This window comes from Lepidochelys kempii, chromosome 2, assembly GCF_965140285.1.
Source record: "Lepidochelys kempii isolate rLepKem1 chromosome 2, rLepKem1.hap1, whole genome shotgun sequence".
In the NCBI taxonomy this organism is placed as follows: domain Eukaryota; kingdom Metazoa; phylum Chordata; order Testudines; family Cheloniidae; genus Lepidochelys; species Lepidochelys kempii.
In genome coordinates this window covers 36,274,080-36,298,325 of record NC_136381.1, presented here as the reverse complement: position 1 = coordinate 36,298,325, position 24,246 = coordinate 36,274,080, and the positions used below count along the sequence as shown (strand labels likewise).

Here is a 24,246-nt window from a genome sequence, read left to right as displayed (position 1 = left end):
AGGAATACATTTGTGAGGTAGAGATTTTATTCATTCTTTAAATGACTTAGGGATAGAATGAATGACTTAATATGTCTTTTCTGGAGCTTATTTCTATGATTCTATTAAACTAATAATGGTGTAATCATACTGCTTTCAAAAATTGTAAACTTCCTGGAAATGAAAAAATAATATTGAGATTTTTTTCTGAGAAAATATGTTCACTATGTTTTCCATTAACACTTCATCATAGCATCCTGTGACCTGGCAGCCATCCAAAGATGGAGACCGTCTAATTGGACGGATTTTGTTAAATAAACGACTAAAAGATGGAAGCGTGCCTAGAGACTCGGGAGCAGTGCTTGGATTGAAGGTTAGTAATGGACAATTTTGAAAATATGTATTACTTTGTTAGCTAAATGTTAAGTAATCACATTTAAAGTTAAGTAAACTAAGTTAATATGCAAGAAAAAACATTATTTTAAATGTTGCCATTACACTGAGAAATACAGTATAATGACATTTTTTCTTCAATTACCAAAATGATTACTTTTCAATGTAATTTTCAATTTTTCAATTTTCAATTACTTTTCAATGATTACTTAGATGTGCTTAATAAAATGTATACTAGAAAGGTGTTGGAACTTTGTTTATCTTAATGCTATGTTGTTTTGAATTGCATTTATGGACTTCTATGTTTTAAATAAACTGAGTTGTGATTTAATTTGTATTTATGTATTCTATATGATAAGCAATATGTTTTCTGCTTTATTATGGTTTCATGTCTAGTACACATCTGTTAGCTTATAACTTACATATCTATATCTCATGTTTTAACTCATTTCATGTATATCTTGTAGACTTTGAGATAATGGGTTTAATTCTAACAGAATACTAGCACAAGAAGAAGAATGAATAAAATTTTGTAAAAAAGAATGCAAAGAAACCTGTAAATGTGGTTTGAACTTCTTTATTTATGGTAAATTGTCAACAAGTTTGATTAATCTAATATTCTTCATTTAACATAGTACTGGCTTCAGTTCAAGTGCACAGATTAGTCTGTAGTTTGGGATACTGTAAATAGGGATTATGTCAGCACAGTTCATTATGAGCAATATTAATCTGCTTTAGAATTTTTTGAAATTTTTATTTAATTGAAAAATGTTTACATTGTGAGAGGACAAGGTCAGTGAAAATACAAGCTTGAATCATTGGTTTGGTATGTATTGCACTGTTTAAGGATCAGAAAACTTAAGACAAGGGGATAATAATATCACTCTGTCAATAATTATTAAATACTTTGCATTATGTTATACTGATGTACTATTTGTTTTAAACAGTTTTGCTGTCATGGATTTTAATTTTATCAGGTTGTTTCTTTAAGCTTTAAAACTAACCTTAAAACAGATTTGATATTATTATTTTATTGCTGCATAAAGAATGCTAAAAAATCTAAGGTATAGAATTAGAAGATTATACTATATAATACATTCTTTCCTGATTCTCAGAGATACATAGTAAAGTCAATGTGCCTCGTCTCCAGACAGAGAGAAATCCTTAATACAACAAGTATTTTTAATAAACTTAATGAACCAAATTAGATTTGGTTGAGTAATTAATTAATCCCGTTGACTAAACTCCTCTGCTTAGTAATATTATTTTGCAAATTACTTGTACCTTAAAGGTAGAGATTTATATTAAAGATAAATAATAGAAGCAGAAAATAGAGTTATAAGCACAAATTCTATTGTTATGCAATTAAAAGTTCACATTGCTTTAAAATCATAGAATCATAGAATATCAGCGTTGGACGGGACCTCAGGAGGTCATCTAGTCCAACGCCCTGCTCAAAGCAGGACCAATCCCCAACTAAATCATCCCAGCCAGGGCTTTGTCAAGCCTGACCTTAAAAACTTCTAAGGAAGGAGATTCCACCACCTCCATAGGTAACACATTCCCTCCTAGTGAAAAAGTTTTTCCTAATCTCCAACCTAAACCTCCCCCACTGCAACTTGAGACCATTCCTCCTTGTTCTGTCATCTGCTACCACTGAGAACAGTCTAGATCCATCTTCTTTGGAACCCCCTTTCAGGTAGTTGAAAGCAGCTATCAAATCCCCCCTCATTCTTCTCTTCCGCAGACTAAACAATCCCACTTCCCTCAGCCTCTCCTCATAAGTCATGTGCTCCAGTCCCCTAATCATTTTTGTTGCTCTCCGCTGGACGTTTTCCAATTTTTCCACATCCTTTTTGTAGTGTGTGGCGCAAAACTGGACACAGTACTCCAGATGTGGCCTCACCAATGTTGAATAGAGGGAAACAATCACGTCCCTCGATCTGCTGGCAGTGCCCCTACTTATACATCCCAAAATGCCATTGGCCTTCTTGGCAACAAGGGCACACTGTTGACTCATATCTAGCTTCTCATTCACTGTAACCCCTAGGTCCTTTTCTGCAGAACTGCTGCCTAGCCATTCAGTCCCTAGTCTGTAGCGGTGCATGGGATTCTTCCGTCCTAAGTGCAAGACTCTGCACTTGTCCTTGTTGAACCTCATCAGATTTCTTTTGGCCCAATTCTCTAATTTGTCTAGGTCCCTCTGTATCCTATCCCTACCCTCCAGCGTATCTACCTTTCCTCCCAGTTTAGTGTCATCCGCTAACTTGCTGATGGTGCAATCCACACCATCCTCCAGACCATTTCTGAAGATATTGAACAAAACCGGCCCGAGGACCGACCCTTGGGGCACTCCACTTGATACCGGCTGCCAGCTAGACATGGAGCCATTGATCACTACACTTTGAGCCCAACGATCCAGCCAGCTTTCTATCCACCTTATCGTCCATTCATCCAGCCCATACTTCTTTAACTTGCTGGCAAGAATACTGTGGGAGACCATGTCAAAAGCTTTGCTAAAGTCAAGGAACAACACATCCACTGCTTTCCCCTCATCCACAGAGCCAGTTATCTCGTCATAGAAGGCAATTAGATTAGTCAGGCATGACTTGCCCTTGGTGAATCCATGCTTACTGTTCCTGATCACTTTCCTCTCCTCTAAGTGCTTCAGAATTAATTCCTTGAGGACCTGCTCCATGATTTTTCCAGGGACTGAGGTGAGGCTGACTGGCCTGTAGTTCCCAGGATCCTCCATCTTCCCTTTTTTAAAGATGGGCACTACATTATCCTTTTTCCAGTCGTCCGGGACTTCCCCCGATCGCCATGAGTTTTCAAAGATAATGGCCAATGGCTCTGCAGTCACATCCGCCAACCCCTTTAGCACTCTCGGATGCAGCGCATCTGGCCCCATAGACTTGTGCTCTTCCAGCTTTTCTAAATAGTCCCGAACCACTTCTTTCTCCACAGAGGGCTGGTCACCTCCTCCCCATGCTGTGCTGCCCAGTGCAGTAGTCTGAGAGCTGACCTTGTTCGTGAAGACAGAGGCAAAAAAAGCATTGAGTACATTAGCTTTTTCTACATCCTCTGTCACTAGGTTGCCTCCCTCATTCAGTAAGGGGCCCACACTTTCCTTGACTTTCTTCTTGTTGCTAACATACCTGAAGAAACCCTTCTTGTTACTCTTAACATCTCTTGCTAGCTCCAACTCCAGGTGTGATTTGGCCTTCCTGATTTCACTCCTGCATCCCCGAGCAATATTTTTATACTCTTCCCTGGTCATTTGTCCAATCTTCCACTTCTTGTAAGCTTTTTTTTGTGTTTAAGTTCAGCAAGGATTTCACTGTTAAGCCAAGCTGGTCGCCTGCAATATTTACTGTTCTTTCTACACATCGGGATGGTTTGTCCCTGTAACCTCAATAAGGATTCTTTAGAATACAGCCAGTTCTCCTGGACTCCTTTCCCCCTCATGTTATTCTCCCATGGGATCCTGCCCATCAGTTCCCTGAGGGAGTCAAAGTCTGCTTTTCTGAAGTCCAGGGTCCATATTCTGCTGCTCTCCTTTCTTCCCTGTTTCAGGATCCTGAACTCGACCATCTCATGGTCACTGCCTCCCAGGTTCCCATCCACTTTTGCTTGAACAAACATTTTTCATCATGAAGAAAATGCTCCACCTTAGAGTCAAAGAAAATCAAACAAAGAAAAAAAAAGTCAACATTACAGAATATTATATTTTTCACGAAATGAGGCACTAAAAGATTGGTGGATGGTTTTTTGTAAAACTGTGAGAGGTTAAAACAGTCATTTATTGATTAAATATATTTTTACTGAGTGTGGGGGAGAGAGAAGAAGCAGAAAAAGGGGGAAAGAGGGTATGTGTATGAAAAACGACTTTGGAAGAAGGGAAAGTTTCATAAAATATTAAATATTTGGAGACATTTAATTTTAGTGATAGTCAACATTTATGATATTTCCCCTGGAAGAGAAATATAATGTAAAATAGACCTTACAAAAATGCTTCTTTTTGTAAGTAAATGATTTCAAATGAATATTACATCTTCAGTTAATAGCAATGAATTTTGTGCCTTCCGGCTACAAATTAAGAAGTACAGTCTCTCTGAATACCTGCAACCAAAACCCTGTAATACCAATCTGAGCTGTATGCATGCAGTTAGAACAGCATACACTAGGATTTCAGTATATTTTTTATTGATGTTAACAGTCTAGCCACTGATACATTAAATGTTGCGAGGGGAGGGGAGATAGCAGTTTCCAGTGCTGTGAGACTATAAGCTTATTCTGTTTACATGAACTATACTGTTTATAAACTTTAAAATTCTGTATTTGCATTGCATTATCTTTAAACCACTTAAATATCCAGAGTAGATGTCAGCTGAGCCAGTCAGCCAATATTTTGAGGGGTTTGGTTTTTCTTACATGTATACCAGTATCTATCTCACCTAGGCTGCATTTTAAAAAAATAAATCAACTAATTATTTTGTTTATATTGCCGTAAAGTCTGAATTGTTACAAATAATGCCATTTATGTGAAAACCCTTCTCTTCCAAACAGGTCGTAGGAGGAAAGATGACTGAAACTGGTAGGCTGTGTGCATTTATCACCAAAGTTAAAAAAGGAAGTTTAGCTGATACAGTGGGACATCTTAGACCAGGTATGTGTCTGCTTTAGAAATGAGCTACTGTACAGGAGACAATAAGCAAGAGAATAAGTTCTTATAAGTTTAGTTTGAAGTAATCATGCATACTAAATGTGATGAGCGACAGTAGTGCAGCTGATAAATTTGAAAGTTCAAATCAAGCCCTGCATTCAGTCATTAGATTATCCATGTTGCCACTTTTACAGGCTCTCTCAACTCTCACATTTTTCCAAAAAAGCAACTAACTTTAAAAAAACAAAAAAACGCCACCACAACATGCCATATCTGGTGAATAACTGTGTTAGTTTTACTAGGCAGTAGTTGTCTTAGTTGTAATATTAATATTTTGCTGGTATTTATCCAAAGATGATGTATGGGAAGCTTTTAGTTCTCCAGACCTCTCCTATATTTAAGACACTAGACTTGTTCTACAGTACAGATTGCACAATTCAGAAAGCTTGTAGTAGAGTAGGGAGGGTGTCACTACCAGTGCAGTTCATAGGATTAGCTTTTTTTCCTAAGAAGATAATTATTACTGCAATTGCAGGCGATGAAGTGTTAGAATGGAATGGAAGGCTATTGCAAGGAGCCACCTTTGAGGAGGTATATAACATCATTTTAGAATCCAAGCCCGAACCACAAGTGGAGCTTGTCGTTTCAAGGCCAATTGGGTGAGTTGTTTTCTAAATTTTCTTACTGATTAAAATAAAGTGCTGTTACATTTCACTTTAGACCCAACACATATTGTGCAGATTTTATACAGATTATAAAATGGTACCCAACATTCTATAATCAAAAAGCTTGAGTGTAGGGCCAAATTGTCCCTGTTAGGCATGGGTTCAAATGGGAGGTGATCGAGAGAGCTCCAGGAGGTGTTTTGGAGCTTCTTGATGCACAGGTTGGACATACCTGCTACATCACCTCTTGAGAGGATCCAGAATATGCTCTCCTCAATGGATGGCAAATCCCTGCCCAGGGCAGTACAGGCACTGCAATTATTGTTGGCTCCTGCTTAGGGGAAGCAACTTGTTCCTTGTCTCTGCTCCATACTTTTGTATCCACACATGGATCGGTTGAAGTATGACCCATAATGAATCCGGACCCATTTCCTGATATGCTGCAATGTAGAGTTTTTGCCAGAATGTGTACAATGATAATATAATGCATAGGAAGTATTCTCTCATGTAGTGAAATCAGATTTCTTCTTGCTCAGCTGTGAATAGACGGTCTAATAAATGATTGGTTAGCATCTAGCACATGAGATACCTCAGTGAAGCATTAGTACAACTCAGTACATAATTAACTCTAATGTCTTATCTAAACTGTTCTCCCACCTCCTATTTAGTGTATTGCATTGCCCAATTGCTCTTACCTTTGAGACTTATTTCCTAATATCTAGCCTAAACATTTTCTTTCTTAGCTTCAGGCCATTTCTCTTTGCTTTGTCTTTAGAGACTGTGAATAACTCCTTTCCTTCATTTATACAATTCCTTAAAGGTATTTACAGATGGTGGTCATGTCCTCCTTTTCCTGCTCCCTCATTTTCTCTTTATATGTTTTCTTCTTCCATGCTTATATCATTTTCTTTGCTCTTTTTATCTTCTCTATTATGTTTATATTTTTCCTAGCCTGTGGGTCCCAGTAGTATATGAATTATTCCACATGGCTGTGAAGAGGGGCATTATTACCTCCCTAATTTATTTCCTCTCCCTAGGTGTATGACTTTGCATAATTTGTATTGAATCTAATGTTGTTTCATATAGCTCTGTGTATCTGATGATATCTCTTTGGTTTTGAATTTATAATTACAAAATTCCTCTAGCTTCAAACTACAGATTAGTGATCTTTGAATGTCATGGTGATGAATAACCAAAATTCCAAAGAAAAAATGTAATATGGTTTGATATTTCAGTTGGGATATTTCCATGTGGGTTCAGTTTCATGTAACAGTATTTGTATGGGTTTAATTTGAGGATATTTTGTGTTAAAGCTTAATTTAATAATGATCAAAGATTTTAATGTCTGTCTTGTCTGTAGGGTGGGAGAATGTGTCTTACATATATGTTAGATTGCAAAAGGCAAGGACTAGATCTTTCTGTTTGTTCCGTAAAAAACTTAGGACACTTTGGGAAGCTGTAAAAATGTTCATTAAAAATGATAAGGCACACACTAACATGCACACTTTTTCAGATGGGGAGGATTCACATTTTTTCAGATAGGAGTAAGTTTTATATCTCAGTTTCTTTCAGCGAGCATTATAGTTCATGGTGGCAGCCTAAAGAAGCTAAAATACAATCCCCACCCCAAACTTAAGTCATTCATTTCATTCTTTTCTTTTTGTGCTCTCCCATCATTGTGTGTCCTCTTTCCCCCGTGCTCCATCTCCTCTCTGCTGTTGTTCCCCATCCCCATCATGTCCCCTTATTGACCCTGACACCACATACGCTGTCACCAGAACAATTTTTCTGTAATTGCATTAGGAAGATGATGTAAGTTCTCACGATACCCTCATTCCCCATGATGACAGGTTTCAGAGTAGCAGCCATGTTAGTCTGTATCCGCAAAAAGAAAAGGAGTACTTGTGGCACCTTAGCGACTAACACATTTATTTGCTCAAATAAATTTGTTAGTCTCTAAGGTGCCACAAGTATTCCTTTTCCTTTTTCTCATTCCCCATGTCAACAACAGTGTGCTGCATTGGCCGAAGAACTGAGCAGGGGCAGAGCTGAGGTGCCTGTTCTGTGTGCTAGACTCCTATTCACTTTCCCCTGGCAGGGTGTGTTGCTGCAGGCCTGTCAGAGGAGATGACGTATTTCATCCCCAGTACTCCAGTGGCTAATCTGAGCGGGTTTATAGGTGAGGTCCTAATTCAGAATGATTGGTTTCACTTTTCAGGTACTTACTTGGCCCTCACATGATTAATTCTGTCTCATCTACAGGTAGGCCAAGGAGACTGTTTTGGGATCTAGATCCAGATTAGATTTAGGTAGTGTTTGGAATTTGAGACTAAAACTGTGTTATAGTTCAGTTTTGGTTGTACTTAAATCTGACAAAGTTTTCTTACTAGATTCCAGCTAATGTGTTGGAAATATCATTCTGTCAGGTGGTATTGGAAGATTTCCGGTCATAGCCAGATTGTGACTGGACAACATGCGTCTTACTGGGTTGAATCCAAGCAGACACAAATAAGGCCAGGTTCTGTTAATGGGAGTCAAATCATAATCAATGCAGAATTAGGAAGGATTCAGAGTTGAGGTTCCAGACCTGACCAAGTCTTTTAAAAGGCCATTAATTCAGTTAAAATCACCAATATCTCACATTGTATCTGCAGGACCTTTCTAACTACACTGACCCCAAGGTCTATCTCTCAGTTTGTTTATTAAGATAGTCTGTGGGGCTTCTTTTGGCATTCTCATGGCAGTGCATTGTTCAGCCATGTGATAAATTCAAGTTCAGACCTTGCCTTTTGCCAGAGCTGTCCAGACTGGCAGAGCCTGGGAATTAGCTTGTGTGAGAAAGTGAGCATCTTGTGGAACTCTTAAGTGACCCACTCTGACATTCAAAGTGTATTGACATATTCCAGTGAGAGCTATATTCAGTTCTCCTTCACTGGACAATGGGTTGCCTAATATGGAGGCTTAAGATAATAGGTTAGGATAGTAAAGGAGAGGGAAATGGTAGATTCAGGAAGATCTTCCACAAATGAAATGAATTAATAAGTTCTGCATGTGGCTTGTCCCTCTCACTCTCTCAAAATGAATACTAATAGATGAGCTGCTATTGAGTGATAATTGGCTATTGCTCAAGTACAGAAGCTTTTTTCAGTTTTTTAAAATGTTAATATATGTACCTGGTATTAACGCAGGTGAGAGCTCTAAACCAAGGGTTCTCAAACTGTGGGTTGGGACCTCTCAGGGGGTTGTGAGGTTATTACATGGGGGGGTCACGAGCTGTCAGTCTCCACCCCAAACCCTGCTTTGCCTCCAGCATTTATAATGATGTTAAATGTATAAAAAAGTGTTTTTAATTTATAGGGGGGGGCGGGTCGCACTCAAAGGCTTCCTTTGTGAAAGCGGTCAGCAGTACAAAAGTTTGAGAACTACTGTCTAAACCAAGGCCTAACATGATATATTTTATTAAGTATCCTACCAAATGTGCATACAGTGAAACACACCTTAAATGGCAAATTAAGAGCTGAATAAAGAAGGAAAATTGATTGCCTACTAAAGATAGTGTTCTAATAAATATATAGCTGAATTACACTGAATTGTACTAAGAAAAGGAGTACTTGTGGCACCTTAGAGACTAACCAATTTATTTGAGCATGAGCTTTCGTGAGCTACAGCTCACTTCATTGGATGCATACCGTGGAAACTGCAGTAGACATTATATACACACAGAGACCATGAAACAATACCCCCTCCCATCCCACTGTCCTGCTGATAATAGCTTATCTAAAGTGAAATGATCACTAAATAAACAAATAAATTGTTTAGTCTCTAAGGTGCCACAAGTACTCCTTTTCTTTTTGCAAAGACAGACTAACACGGCTGTTACTGTGAAAACTGAATTGTACTGGAGATACTCTAGGGTGGTCTCCTAGAATGGAGGTTGCTACTTAGGTCCCTAGAGTCTGTGTCATCCTGGTACAGTAGAGTAGTAATTATACACCAGCTTCATTTAAATTAACAAAAGTCTGTTTAGCTCAATATGAAACTGAGAGAACAATCAGTACAGTACTGTGTTGATTTATATGAAATTCAATTTATTTTAAACTGGTCCTTCATTTTCAATTTGCAATATGCCACAAACTTTTGAATTCACAACACGTTTAACGGTATTGTAGAAGTTGTCAGATGAAGGTTTTGGAAAGTTGGTAAGGGAGAGTTGGAGCTTTTGGAATCTGAGGAGGCATAGGAGACAGTTTGGGATAAGCACATTGGCTTCATGTTTCTACTGACATTGTGAGCAACGCAGCAGTTAATAATGCTGATAATTTAAATTGGTCACTTTTGGTTTCTAGGGCTGCCAAGTGTCACATATCTTACATGTTACATCAGGCAGCCCTGTGATGCATTCTTGCAGCCTAGCTGGATTCTCATATAGCCAGCTGGGCTTCCGGAATATCCCCACAGTTGCTTTTTCCAGCTGTAGGGGGCTGCTGTTCTGCCTGCTCTGCATGCAGCAAACTATCCTTTTAGCTTCTCCACTCACTATTCTCCCTGCTGGATCCAAATAGGAAAGGAGCGTCTGGTGGAGACAAATGTTTAAGGGCCCATTAGTGACCCCAGCTAACCTCTTCTCAACCTTCCTAATTCTCAACAGACTCCCAATATCTCCGATATCCCCCAACGCTTGCTAACCACATTGCCCTCATTACCCCCTTCCAGACAACACTTACTTACTCCAACAACCTTCAGACCCACTCTTTCACCAACTCCAGAAATACCCAAATAACGACCCACCTAAATTGTGATACCTAGACACTCTCCAACAACGCATACCTACCCCAGTCACAGCTGCCAACTTTTTTGCAGCTCTGTGTCCTAACCCCACCACTGGTGGGCAGGATGGGTGAGGAACATCGGTGATTCTCATCCATAAGGAATGTCACATATGTAGCTGCGCAGAACTTGGAAGCTATAGATTTTGGGAGGCTGAATGGAAGACTCATATTTTTCAGATTTCTTGTTTCAGCTATCTGTAGACTCAGGAAGACATTACTTCATCTGTTCATGCTGGTTCATATTTTCAAGGTTTTATTCACAACCCTGTGTGCTAAAGAAGACAGGTTAGATTTTGTACCACAATCAGATCCAAAGGGCAAGGAGCAGATTACGCTGTAAATTTTTTGGCTGTGGAATATGTGAAAGCCTGAATATGTTTTTATATAATAACCTTAATAAGTACCTTACATGCATTTACTTACTAACATGATAGACTGCAACATTTTCTTAGACGTGATTTATTGTGCCAGCTGCATCTCTTGTGATGCATTTGGATTATAGGATACTGAGCTTAGAAAGATCCCTGCATCATTAAATAAGGGTATCTTTCTAATTATCTTCTAATAATTATCTAATTATCTTTCTAATTATCTTCTAATACTTCAAGAAGCATTTGGTAAGGCTGTACAATTTTTTTTTTTTACTAGATTGGGTGTTTGATAATCATACTATAGACTTGTTTTACTGTGTCAGATGCCAGATGTTTCCAGAAAGATTTTTTTTAATGCTGCACTTTCCCTTTTATATACACAAAACCAAGCATATTTAAACACAAATAATTAATTTTAATGTTGTTTTTAGTCTGACTCACAGCTGAAGCTCTTTATTTGACCCTGTTTTGTCCAAATAGCCATATAGTTCTTTTGAAAGTATTTGTTCTTACCAACATATAATGCAAGTTATACACGCACATCTTGGGGAAAACAGACATCTGTGTTCCGTAGGCATAATGAGGTACTTAATCATTGGAACATCAGTGCTTCAAAATGACATAGTTGGTACATGGAGCTGCATCTGACATGACGTTTTGCCTCATATAATAGTAGGTACATGCAACAGTATTAAGTAGTTATGTCTGCTGTGTTAGCCTGCACAATGAAGATCCTGGTTTGGGGATTCAAGTCAAATCCTTACCCTTACTTGGGCATAAATTCACACCCAGACTGATTGCGAATAGTTATCACATATTAGAAGATAATATATTCAGGCTGTTTCTGTCTATTTGTCCTGTTGTCAAACAAAATTACGCACTTTTACACTTTTACAGTAATATTTTATCAGTGCCATAACCACTGCTAGTAATGGACACACTGAGACAACCAGTGTTAAGGACCCAACTTGTTTAAGGTGGTTTATATCATAACAACAAACTCACAGTTCTAATTTGTGCTTAACTTTGGAATTATTGTATTTTTTCTTTCATTTTATTTACTCAGCCACTGTATCTGTGACTTTATGGATTCTCAGCTACATTAATTAAACAGTGATTACATAGACCTTTACTTTGAACTAGATAGATATGTATAAATGGGCGGAGGTAAATATTCCCTGTGGCTGACAATAGCCAGTAGATGTATGGTTTTCTCAAAGTACTATGTGGTGATTTGAAATGTGTTATAGTTGACAGAAGTTTTAATACTATTGTTAGATAAAGGATCCAACTGTCTTGCTTTTCATACTTACAGGGATATTCCCAGAATACCTGACAGTACACATGCACAACTGGAATCCAGTAAGTTTCATATACTGAGTAGGAAAAACTTAAATCTCCCTTATGTGAACACAGATTGAAAAGATGTTATCTATTTTCAGTGTAACTCTTGTCTCTTTGTCTGTCTACGTATCTGTCCCATCTACCTTTTTTATCTCTCTCTGTTTAATAATGAACTGTCAAAAGTCAGGAAATTTAAAGTTAAGTTTGACATTTTCTTATAAACTCATGCTGCTCTTTAATAAAGGGAAAAGAAAAACATAGTGGTAAATAGTGTGCATAAAGAGTTGAATGTCAATTCTAATGTTTAATTTCCTGTATTTTGTTGTTTTGCATTTCAACTGTAACCTTATTAAACAAAACAATTTTGATGGCATTTTTGTTACCTTGGGCCTAGGAGATGGATATTTTGAAATAAGCACACTTCTGTTTTATTTAGACCATTCAGTATAACTGACCAAACCACTATTTTGGGGAAAAAAGAAATTGTGGCTTGGCTTAGACGTTGTGTATCAGATTTCAGCTGGAGTTCTTTTTTATGGCTGTTTTACTGTGCTGCTATAATAAACACCACCAATTAAAGTGGTGGCACAAATTTAATTGTAGTAATGTGAACAAGCTTCTACAATAACACTTCACTGGTGAGTTAAGTCTTACAATAAAATCCATTATGTTTTTTTGTAAGATGTGGGATATTAATATCCAGTGTTCTGTATTGTATAAGAACATGATATCTTCCTTTTACTGTACTTGTAACATCACAAACATGTCATCTCCCATTTTGCAGAAGTCGTTGCAACCTCCAGATTAAAATCCCCAAACTCTAGCATCTTCATTCTGCTATTTTTAAAAAATTTGCAATTAGAGTCTGATTCTATTAGGAGTCAAGCACTTGTGCAATGTGCTGAGGACCCTGAACTTCCGGTGAAGTCAATGGGAATTGAGGATGTTCAGCAGAGAAGCATAACGCACAGTCATAAGTAGTGGAAATTTTCTATTTATGCTATGTGCTTGACATGAATGTTGACAGCTTAGTTTTTATTACATTTTGCTTTTCTCCTTGTAAGCTATTCGGTCATCCTGAACACATTAAAATAAGGTTCCAGTTTTCACCACCGTATACTCCATGTTTATTGTATGTGTGGCTATAATTGTGTTCTGTAATATGTCAGAAATAATGTTTTTATAGACCTCTGAGACTATAAAGCTCAATAAAACAACTAATTGTTATTATTTTTATACATTATATTTATTTGTAATTTCAGGTTCTAGTTCATTTGAATCTCAAAAAATGGACCGACCATCTATTTCAGTGACTTCTCCCATGAGTCCTGGCATGTTGAGGGATGTTCCACAGTTCTTGTCTGGACAACTTTCAGTATGTAAACATTTGTTTAATCCTCTCATATTGCTTTTTATAACATACACAATTTTTATGCAAAATGCCAGCTAGCTGTAAAATAAAGTTCTTGTAAGAACCTAGTTCTCTTCTTTAGTGCCATGTTTCTCAGTCTAGGCAGGGCATACCTTTTAAAGTGCAGCCTTTTCATCATCTATTGGGAATTTAAATATATCCATTAAGCTATAAGAGTGATATTCTGAGACATATAGGGTCAAATTTTCAAATGTGCCTGAATCTTGCCTCCAGCTGTATATGTGCAATTGAGTGCCCACACTTTTTGAGCAATAATTCTTACCCATGCATTTGACAAAATTTTTCACCGCATGCATGGATGTTAATACTTGAAAAATCCACACATAGGTGCTTATGTGTATAAAGTCGCAGACACTCATCTATCCACTCTGTGAAAAATTTGGCCCATGTTTTCAACAATTTAAAGAGTACTGTTCTCTCCACTGATTCCTCATGGTGCTCACTTTCATTCTCCCCATCCTCACTGTGACCAAAGCTCATCCAAAAAATCCACAAATACATCCTCTGAAATGATGATTTTTGGACTAAGCTAAAGGTTTGGGGGCTTTTTATGCTCTCAAATGATATTTAGAACTCCAGGGTGGGATTTTCAAAAGTGCTGAGCATTGGCCTAACTCTATACCCATTGAAGTCAATGGTGAAGCTATTGGTAATTTCACTGGGAGCAGAGTTAGGCCGCTGTTGAACACATTTGAAAATCTCACCATTATATTTTTTAAAAAATGTTTATAGGTACATGATCAGTGTGATATAAAAAAACGTACAGAATCTAGAGAAGGTGTTCATAAAATTCTCACAACTGATGCAATGGTATGTAGAGATGATGGGAGTGAATATTTTTTTCCGGTGAAGTCAGTAGTCTGTTCTGATACCTTTTAGCTGTGGATGAGACATTATTTGTTTTGCTTATCAGCACAACCATCTGTAACTATTTTTCTTTAATTTCCTGTACTGCTCTGCTGTTGAACTACTTTGCGAGACTGTATTATTTGGAAAAGTGAGATTTAGATATCCTCAATGTAGAGCGACTAGTAGGTGTGGAGACTGCAAAAATATTTGCGCTAGTTTAAAATACAAGAACAAGGAGACACAAACTTGGGTTATCAAAGATACAAACATTAAAGTTTCTTTATTTAAGGATTACTATATAGAATAACTTTTCAAGTATAGCAAAACATAATGAAAATATAAATAAAAAAGGACTTAGCCAATCATATGTAAAAGAGAAAAAATATTATGGCCATAGCTACGGCCTCAAAGCAGGGGACAAGACAAGAGTGACTTCCTGGCTTTCCTAACTCCAGAAACATCCCCCTCTGTAGCTAAATACAAAATTTGCAAAGCTTTAAGGTGAGATTTTTTTAGATGAGGGAGTAATACTGTTTATTCTCCAGATTGTTGTGATGTCACACTTTGAGATAATGAAAACTCAGGTTGCTTATGAGCTAATATTAGGGGATCTGGAGGAATGGTCTGATTTAGTCACTGCAATTGCAGAAATCACCAAAAAAAAAAAAAATGTCAAAAAGCTATATTACTGAGGGTTGATGTTTGCCTATTTTTAATGAATTTTATTTTCAGTCTCTACATTTAAATGTCTTTTAAATATTTTCTTTTTAAAATGTCTTCCCCTCAAAGAAAACCAAATGGCATTAGGAGGAATTCAGAGAAATCTTTGCACTCTTCGGACTGACTTATGTACTATCATGCATCAAGCAAAAATGAGTTTTCTTTCACAAATATTTTTCACAGAACCTTTTCTAGAACCACTTAATTCTTCCTTCTTTGTGATAGACAAACCCTCTGAGTCACACAGAGTCTTATTTCCTGTCTTTTGTTTTCATCCATAAGTTTAGTTTACTTTTTCTTTGTCTACTGATGAACTGTTTCCCTGCTTTAATCAATAAAGCAGCTGATTTTCAGAGTACTGAGCATCCACAACTCCAGTTGACTGAAATGGAAGCTGCAAGTGTTCAGTATCTCTACAAATCAAGCTCTAGCTCTCTTAAACTGGGCACCTAAAATTAGTGGACACTTCTGAAAAGCAGATATCTTTTGCTGCCAGCAGAAAGAAAGTTAAGGTAGGGAGGTGATTAGTATGAAAATTATTATTTCTTCAAATCTCCCTTGATCACTCCCTACGTGAAAATACTTACAGCCTTCATTTTACTTTCCTTCAAAAAGATGTAAGTAGAGTATGTCTGTCCATAAAGTATTCTGGATCACAACTCCGATCATCATGGATTGGCAGAGCCTATTTGTTGCTACCTGTGCAGCCCACTTTTTGCTGCAGCTGCCACAGGGGCCTTATATTTCAGTGATGGATGTAGTGGGTTGTGCTTAGTCCCTGCTTCCTGGAACATAGGGATGTCTGCTGTCACCCTAGAAGATTCAGTGCATGGGAAGAGGCGTGGCACTTACCAAGCAGCTGTCCTAGTCTGAAATAGAGCTGGTCAAAATTTTTCTACTGAAAAATGTTCCCAGAAAAAAAAAAGGGGGTTTCATTAGAAACAAAATATTTTATGGGAAATTTTCATTTCTGAGAGTAAAAAAACTTTATGGAAATATGCTTAATTTTATTTTGTATTGAAATTGTAATTTAGTTTTGGTTTTTTGAGAACTAAAATTATTGAAATGTCAAAATTTTTGTTTTTTCCCCTTCAGCCTCCTTTGTCCCTTTTGCCACTGAAAGCAGTGATATCAGTTGGATTCCCCTTTACACACACTTTTTCTTTTCTTTTCTTTTTTCTTTTTTCATCTTTCCCACCATAGCTTTCCAAAAGTTACTTAATTTTGGAAATGTGAAAGAGTGGCAAAAAGAGAAATGAGACACTCTAAATTGACTTGTCAGAAGTTGAGGAAATTTCGATCAGTTACAGAGTTGGCATCTTTCTTTCTCTGTTGTAATCCGTGTTGTTGTAGCTGTGTTGGTCCCAAGATACTAGAGAAACAAGGTGCGTGAAGTAATATCTTTTATTGGACCGACTTCTCTCACCAACGTAAATTGATCCAATAAGAGATATTGCCTTACTCACCTTTGTCTTTCTTTCTTTCTTTCTTTCTTTCTTTCTTTCTTTCTTTCTTTCTTTCTTTCTGTAATTTTTCCAAAGTTGGAGCATGTGGCAACAAAATTCAAATTTTTGAAATTTTGAAAATTCTGATAAAATATTTGCTATTTTTTGGCAAAAAAAAAAGAAAAATTGTTCCATTTTGAATTCTGAGAAATGGAAGCAACTTCAACATTTTTTGTGAAATTATTTTTTCCATCAGCTGTGCTCTGAAGATCTTGAGGTTGGTGAGCAGCCATCTGACTCCTCTCAGGAGAGACTGAGGTGTTGGAGAGGGAGGGAAAGACTAATATTCCAAAACCACTCAGAATGAGTTTGGCATGGTGTCTGGTTGGGAAGGAAAATACTGCAGAATCCAGGGTCTATATGGGAAGGAGGATATATGAAGATGCTGTTGGAGGTGTGAGCATTGTGAGAGGAGTGTGTGTGTGGATAAGTGCAAGGGATAGTGCTGGTCTGGGTAAGAGAGAAGGTCAAAGGAAAAGTGGTGATGGCTTCCTGTCTGCTCTCGGAAAATTCTTGGAGGATATAGAAGGTTGCCTGGCCTCCCATACCAGTAGACACTATCAGATATTGTCAGGGTAGTTAGTGTGTTGTAGGATGTGCTGTAACAGAGGGCTGCTGGGATTGATGGAGGCCTCTGTAGTTCTGTTAGAGGTGTGCATAGTGTGGATACATGTCTGCATTTGTGTGTGCTTATCCAAACTCCACTACCCATTTTTAAAAGTTTTTATTGGTAGTATTTTGGGACTACAGTATATATTTTTGTTATCTGCAGGCTGGTTTATTGCTTGCTCTTTCAGCAAAAAATGTTCATAACTGCACACATTAAACCAGCCCCAACAAAGCAAAAGTACTGATATGGGGTTGATTTCCTGCATGCTACTGTATGTATTTTGGCAGTGCTATGGACAGGATTTCATTTTCCTCATACATACTTTGGCTATGCCTGATGCTGGCGTCCTGCATACTTCTATGTGTACAATGTTTTTAAAATGCTGAGGGTGAAATCTTGTGTGCTCTCACCTGTATTTTGGCATCAGCGTGGATGAGATGTTGTGTATTATGTTTGTGTAACTGGGCAATGCCAAGAGTCTGGAGCTTTATTTTGGCCCTTGAAACATAAAACCAAAGAAGGCTGCCTGAGCCCATAACTTGCTATATTCCTTGGCCAAAATGTTCAGACTTAGGTACTGTGACAAAGTTCCTGCTCTACCTTGGTGGGTCTTGCTCTTATTGGCGGATTTGCTCGCCTTGGAGCTTCACGGCAGCACTCAGCTTGACCGTTTTTCTGAATTCACAGTCCAGGTTGACTCCTCCTGTGTCTGACCAGGAGTTGGGAGGATTTGGGGGGGGCAGCTCGGGCCCGCCCTCTACTCCGGGTTCCAGCCCAGGGTCCTGTGGAATGCAGCTGTCTAGAGTGTCTCCTGGAACAGCTGTGCAACAGCTACAACTCCTGGGCTACTTCCCCATGGCCTCTTCCCAACACCTTCTTTATCCTCACCGCAGGACCTTCCTCCTGGTGTCTGATAATGCTTGTACACCTCAGTCCTCCAAGAGTCTGCGTTCTGACTCTCAGCTCCGAGTGCCTCTTGCTCCCAGCTCCCCACACGCACACCACAAACTGAAGTGAGCTCCTTTTGAAAACCCAGGTGCCCTGATTAGCCTGATTGATTCTAGCAGCTTCTTGATTGGCTGCAGGTGTTCTAATCAGCCTATCTTAATTGTCTCTAGAAGGTTCCTGATTGTTGTGGAACCTTCCCTGTTACCTTACCCAGGGAAAAGGGACTTACTTAGCCTGGGGCTAATATATCTGCCTTCTATTACTCTCATATAGCCATCTAGCCCAACCCTGTCACATATCCCCCCGCTCTGCTCAACACTACGGGGTTGGGCAACTTGGGACGTCAGGCAGTGTACTCGTGACAAGCCATCTGCATTGCCATGGTGGCTTCCAACCCGGTGTTGTGTGGTGAATTGGAAAGGTTGTAGGGACAAGAACCATCTGGTCACCCTTGCGTTCTTCTCTTTATTTTGCTGCATCCACTGGAAGGGTGCATAGTCGGTCACAAGGGTAAACCGTCTTCCCAGAAGGTAATAACGTAGTGTTTCCATGGCCCATTTCACAGCTAGGCACTCTCTTTCAACTACGGCATACTTCTGCTCTCTCGGGAGGAGTTTCCTGCTGAGGTAGAGGATTGGGTGTTCTTCATCTCCGACCATTTGCGATAGGACAGCTCCCAATCCTACTTCAGATGCATCTGTTTGTAAAATGAATTCTTTGTTGAAGTCTGGGGCTATAAGCACGGGGTTACTGCAGAGGGCTGTCTGTAGATCCATAGTAGAGAATGCTTTCTCTGCGGCATCTGTCCACTTCACCATGTCTGGACCACGGGCTTTTATCAGATCTGTCAGGGGACTCGCTCTGGTATCAAAATGGAGAATACATCGTCGGTAGTACCCCACCACACCAAGGAATGCCCGGACTTGCTTTTTCCGATTCGGCCAGGGCCAATTTTGGATAGCCTCTAGTTTGTTTAGTTGGGGCTTGACCATGCCCCTTCCTATGATGTAGCCAAAGTATTTAGCCTCGGCTAGCCCTATAGCACACTTGGCTGGGTTGGCTGTGAGGCCAGCCTGTCTTAGCGTGTCCAGAACCGCTTCCACCTTTCCTAAGTGGGTTTCCCAGTCAGGGGTGTGAATAATCACATCATCCAGGTATGCTGCTGCATAACTGGTATGGGGCCGAAGGTGCTTGTCCTGATCTGCTCCTGCATATTATTTCCCTGGATCGGGGTCTCTTGGGCCTGTCTTAATTGATTCTAGCAGCTTCTTGATTGGCTGCAGGTGTTCTTATCAGCCTGTCTTAATTGTCTCCAGAAGATTCCTGATTGTTCTGGAACCTTCCCTGTTACCTTACCCAGGGAAAACTTACCCTGGGGCTAATATATCTGCCTTCTATTACTCTCCTGTAGCCATCTAGCCCGATCCTGTCACAGTACCTAAAAGTAAGTACCCAAGATTTTCAAAAAGGCTGTGTATCCACAACTCCCATTAAAGTTAATAAAAGCCCGGACTACTTGGCACCTTAGAAAAAAGGGCCAATTATTTAGGTGTCTAAATGCGGAGTTAGGTTCCTAACTTTATGCATTTCAGTTTTCCCCAATGCCCCAAACAAAAGTAAGAAAAAATTTAGTGTGTGTTTTTGGAGGGCAATGTTTACTGAATTGATTCTCATCTCTCAAGGGCTGTAATATAAGTGTTATTTAGACACTTCGAGTGTGATGCAGTCACCCTATATTTTGCATTCTCTTTCCCTGTGTATTCTTGGTCCTCTCTCATTTTCCCTTTGTTGCAGTTAATGTCTCTATACTTATTCTGTAACGGGAAAGACAGGCTGTGTCCTCTGGGGATATACTGTAAATCCAGAATTGACCATTAGGGAGTAATGGAATTTGTTACTAGCCTCACTTTTCCACCAAAAGGCTGAGAGAATCAGCAGATCATCTTACCTTATAAAAAACTCCTATCTCCATAAATATTTGCCGTGTTCAAATGCATATTTCATATAGGCTAATTCTGTGTAGTTACACAAAAAATGTGTATGTTATCATATGCTAATTTAATTTGAATAATTTATTGTCCATGTTTTGCAGAGGTTTGGCCTCTTTGCAGGAAGTAACATGTGTTGTAGTTATTTTTTTTCATTATTATTTGCTTTACTTGCTGCCTTTCTCTTTACATTTCACTTACTTATTTTCCTTTAAATGTATTTGCTTTCATTTGCTCCAAAAAAGCAGCATTTGAGCCTTGGTATTGTTTGTTTCATTACTACATTCTGACTATTTCTTCAGTGCTGCATGAAAAGAATAACTTGGAGACAGTCCTGAGGTGGTTAGAATTAAAGATTGAAAAAAATGCTCTTTAGAACTCACAAATGAGTAGATATGTAAAATCACAATTACACACTTTTGCACCAGATAGAGAAGCCCTGCAGAAAAGATATAAAGTATATGATTATTTGCCTATTCAATTGAACCCCATTATATCTCTATGCATCTCATTATATCTACCATGTATATTCAGCAGTTAAAAACATTATAACAAAAATATATTTCATCACAAATTAATTTCTGTGGGATACTGGAAAGGGGATTGATAGATGCACTAGTCATAATGATGTGCATAGACTGTATGTTTGTTGAGGGAGATGAGATTTGATTGGTTCAGTGAAAGAAGGGAAAAAAACTGGAACAAGTTGGTATTTATTATTGGTTGGTTTATTTGTGGAGGTGGCATTGCTTTACAAAACAAAACCTGTTTTAACAAAGGCTGTCTCTGTGTTTTAGAATTGTTCTTTAATGGCATATGGTAATGTCTAATATTGTTTTAGGAGAATCTGTGTTGGATTACCATTGTTAACCTAGGGCCCAACCAAACCTGTGATAAGCACCCCAGCTCTCAGTTCCTACTGCAGTGAGTGAGAGTCGAGGGTGTTCAGTTCATTGTAGGAGCGATTCAGTCTCTTAGGATTGTGACCAGTCTGTGAGGCTAAAGACATTGGAGTAGACCTGGAATAGAGGAACTCTGTATTTTTTTAAAGTTGTTACAATATGGGAGAATCATGAAGACCTTGAAATCCTATTTTTTACTTTGGAGCCAGATTTGACACATTCACTCACATTGGGCTAGATACAGTCTATCTTGGGTAAGGGACAGCATGCAGCTGTGCCACTGCAGGAGCGGACCACGGGACAAACTGTGACAGAGGGTATGTCTACACTGGAGTTGGAGGTGTAATTTCCAGCTCAGATAGATGTCTGTGCACTAGCTTTGATTGTACTAGTGTGCTAAAGGAACAAGTGGTGTGGGTGGCAGTATGGGCTAGCCTTCCGAGTAAATATCCAGTGTCCCAGCTGGGTTTGTACACGGGGAGTAAAAGCCCATCACTCATGTTGCCACTTCTATTTTTAGCATGGCAACTCAACCAAAGCTAGTGTGTGTATGTCTACTCAAGCTGGAAATTACACCACCAGTTCCAGTGTAGATGTACCCTGAGAGAGTCACAACTCTTCTCAGACTCCCCCTTGCTTTGGTGTGAGTTTCTTCTCCCCTTTTCATGGAGCAGCTTATTCCAGCAAGAAAAGCCACGTTTGCAGTCCCAGCCCCTCTCCACACCTTCTCTGCCCTTACAGGAGGGAGTGCTGGGCAAGTAGTCCCTTCTTTCTTCACCCTGTGGTAGAGCAAGTCTTAGCTGGGCCAACCGATGAACAGGGGTGGTGAAACAATTTTTATAGATGGGATGCTGAGAACCATTGAACCAAACTGTAAACCCTGTATATGATGGAAACCACTTCAAGCCAGAGGGTGCAGCAGCACCCCCAGCACCCCTACTTCCAGCGTCTATGCCGGTGGAGTGAATGGGACTTTCGTACTTCCCTGCACAGCCGTATCTAGCCTATTGGATAATACCTTACTCTGTGAATAGTCACACTGAAATCCTTGGGATTATCTGCAGAGTAAGGTGTCAATAAGGTGACAGAATGGTCAAATTGTACAGAGTGTGATTCCTAACTATTGCTAAATTTTTCAGGACTCATTTCATGCAAGAGTTTTCTGTATGCACCATATGTCATTCCTGTCATGACTGGTAGGGAATGGAAATACATTATCACACCTTTTCCCCAGTGCTAATATCCAACTGCGCCAACTTCAGTTTAAGGGTTGCTACAGCGTGTATGAGGGCTGCTGGTACAAATGCTACTTTAGACTGTGGAAAAGGGGAATAAAACCTGGAATTGCTGTATTAGTTTCTAGCCTCTCAGTGCACACTTTAAGCTTTCTGACAGAGATATTCAGGCTGAATTAATATTTACTATTCCACTTTTAATTCCCACTGTACTCATTTTTTGCTTTAGTTAATATTATTTCTTAATCTGTTGAAAGCGTAATCAGTAGACAGACATACAGGGTGAATCCTGGCTTTGTTGAAGTCAATGTCAAAACTTCCATTGACTTCAGTGGGGCCAGAATTTCACCACAGAGTTTTGACATGCTTCAGTAACATATGTGCAGATTTAATTTATGCACTGCATTAAAATAGTTTGTTTTGGATAAATATGTCTTTGGTGTAAAGCTGTGTTTAAAGTAATAGTTGTGTGTCTTTGTTTTTACTTTTGGTCTTTTAGTTTCCAGCGTGTTGTCTTTTTTGGTTTTGTTTTATTGCTTTTTCTTTAATTTTGCTTACCAGAGCCAAAGCCTTAGTAGAAGAACAACGCCTTTTGTTCCTAGGGTTCAGGTAAAGGCCTCGTCTGCCTGATAGAAACTAAAGTTGTGTTCTTTTCTTTTGTTTATTTTGGAAAATGCATAGTAGGAAAACGTTACGTTTGGGTCTGTTTTCCCATTGTTTTAATGTGTTGTTTAAAACCATATTAACACATTTCATACCATCTTGTGAGCAGCTTGTAAAATTTTGCATGGGGGTTAAATATTAAATTAAAATTTAAAGAGACAATTAGCTTTAGTTTTGCTACTTTTGTGATATATATTTAAACTCACACAGGTTTCAGCAGTGATAATGGCTATGTGTTCTGCATACATACATACATACACATATTGTACAAGTAGTAAATAATCTTGTGCTGTGGATGTTTGATCTCATTATACCAAGGTTGATGTCTCTTTAAATCATTCATTATCATTACTTAACACATCCTTTTTTGCATTTTCCAATTAATAGTAGTTCCTTCAGTGGAAGATTGGCAAATAAATTTGTACCTTGTCTAAAGAAATGAATTTTGTGTATATTATACTCAGTGCTTGCATTTTGAAAAGTAGGTTGATTTAATCAAAACCTGATTTAATTAAATAATAATTTCTGTCTGCCTCTGATCATTGAGTTTATTGAGTTTTACAGTCCTATTTGGGTACAAGTTGTTTGCCTTTTTTCATTAGGAAACCCTTAAGGTACTGTAGATTAACTCAAATGTAGGTTGTACTAATATGTTACACCGCTTCGGTTGTTTTGCTGCATGTTTTTTCAGTTTTTTATATGTAGAATATTACCTGATTTTGTTACAAAATATTTTTATGGAAATGTTCACTTTTTGTTTGAGAATTGTATAATTTTTACATATATTGCTCAGTCATTGCCCAAGGAAAGGTGAAAATGAAAGGTTCCAAATGATGAGAGTGAGATTTTTAATTTTCATAGTGAAATGGAAAAGTGCTCATAGTATTAACTTGAAGGGAAACGTTACACGAGATAGGTTAGACAGCAGAAAATGGTTTGGCTGGGATTAAGGTTTAATAAGCAAAGCATACTGACTAATTTTTCCCAACAATTTATGATTTCCCTAAAGTGGTATATACAAATGCCTGATTATAAGTTCAGAATAAAAATGTGAGAAAAATTTGGAGCAAAAGGTTAAAAGCTTGGTAATATTGTTTAAAATATTATGTGCTACTGATATGTAGTGGGTATCTAGTAAGAACGTCAG

General features: G+C 38.5%; 1 protein-coding gene across 49 annotated transcripts in view; it reads left to right on the top strand.

Annotated features, from left to right (window-relative positions):
• RIMS2 (regulating synaptic membrane exocytosis 2) overlaps positions 1-24,246 on the top strand; it is a 748,363-nt gene that overhangs the window by 427,767 nt on the left and 296,350 nt on the right. For 34 of the 49 annotated variants that reach the window (XM_078851433.1, XM_078851460.1, XM_078851434.1 and 31 more), the window contains 6 exons: positions 233-352; positions 4,942-5,041; positions 5,574-5,697; positions 12,219-12,265; positions 13,510-13,622; positions 22,998-23,045. In XM_078851433.1, coding sequence (XP_078707559.1) covers positions 233-352; positions 4,942-5,041; positions 5,574-5,697; positions 12,219-12,265; positions 13,510-13,622; positions 22,998-23,045 — 552 coding nt within the window. The remainder of the gene's footprint in view (positions 1-232; positions 353-4,941; positions 5,042-5,573; positions 5,698-12,218; positions 12,266-13,509; positions 13,623-22,997; positions 23,046-24,246) is intronic. The other 15 variants (XM_078851437.1, XM_078851456.1, XM_078851440.1 and 12 more) reach the window with 1 other exon arrangement.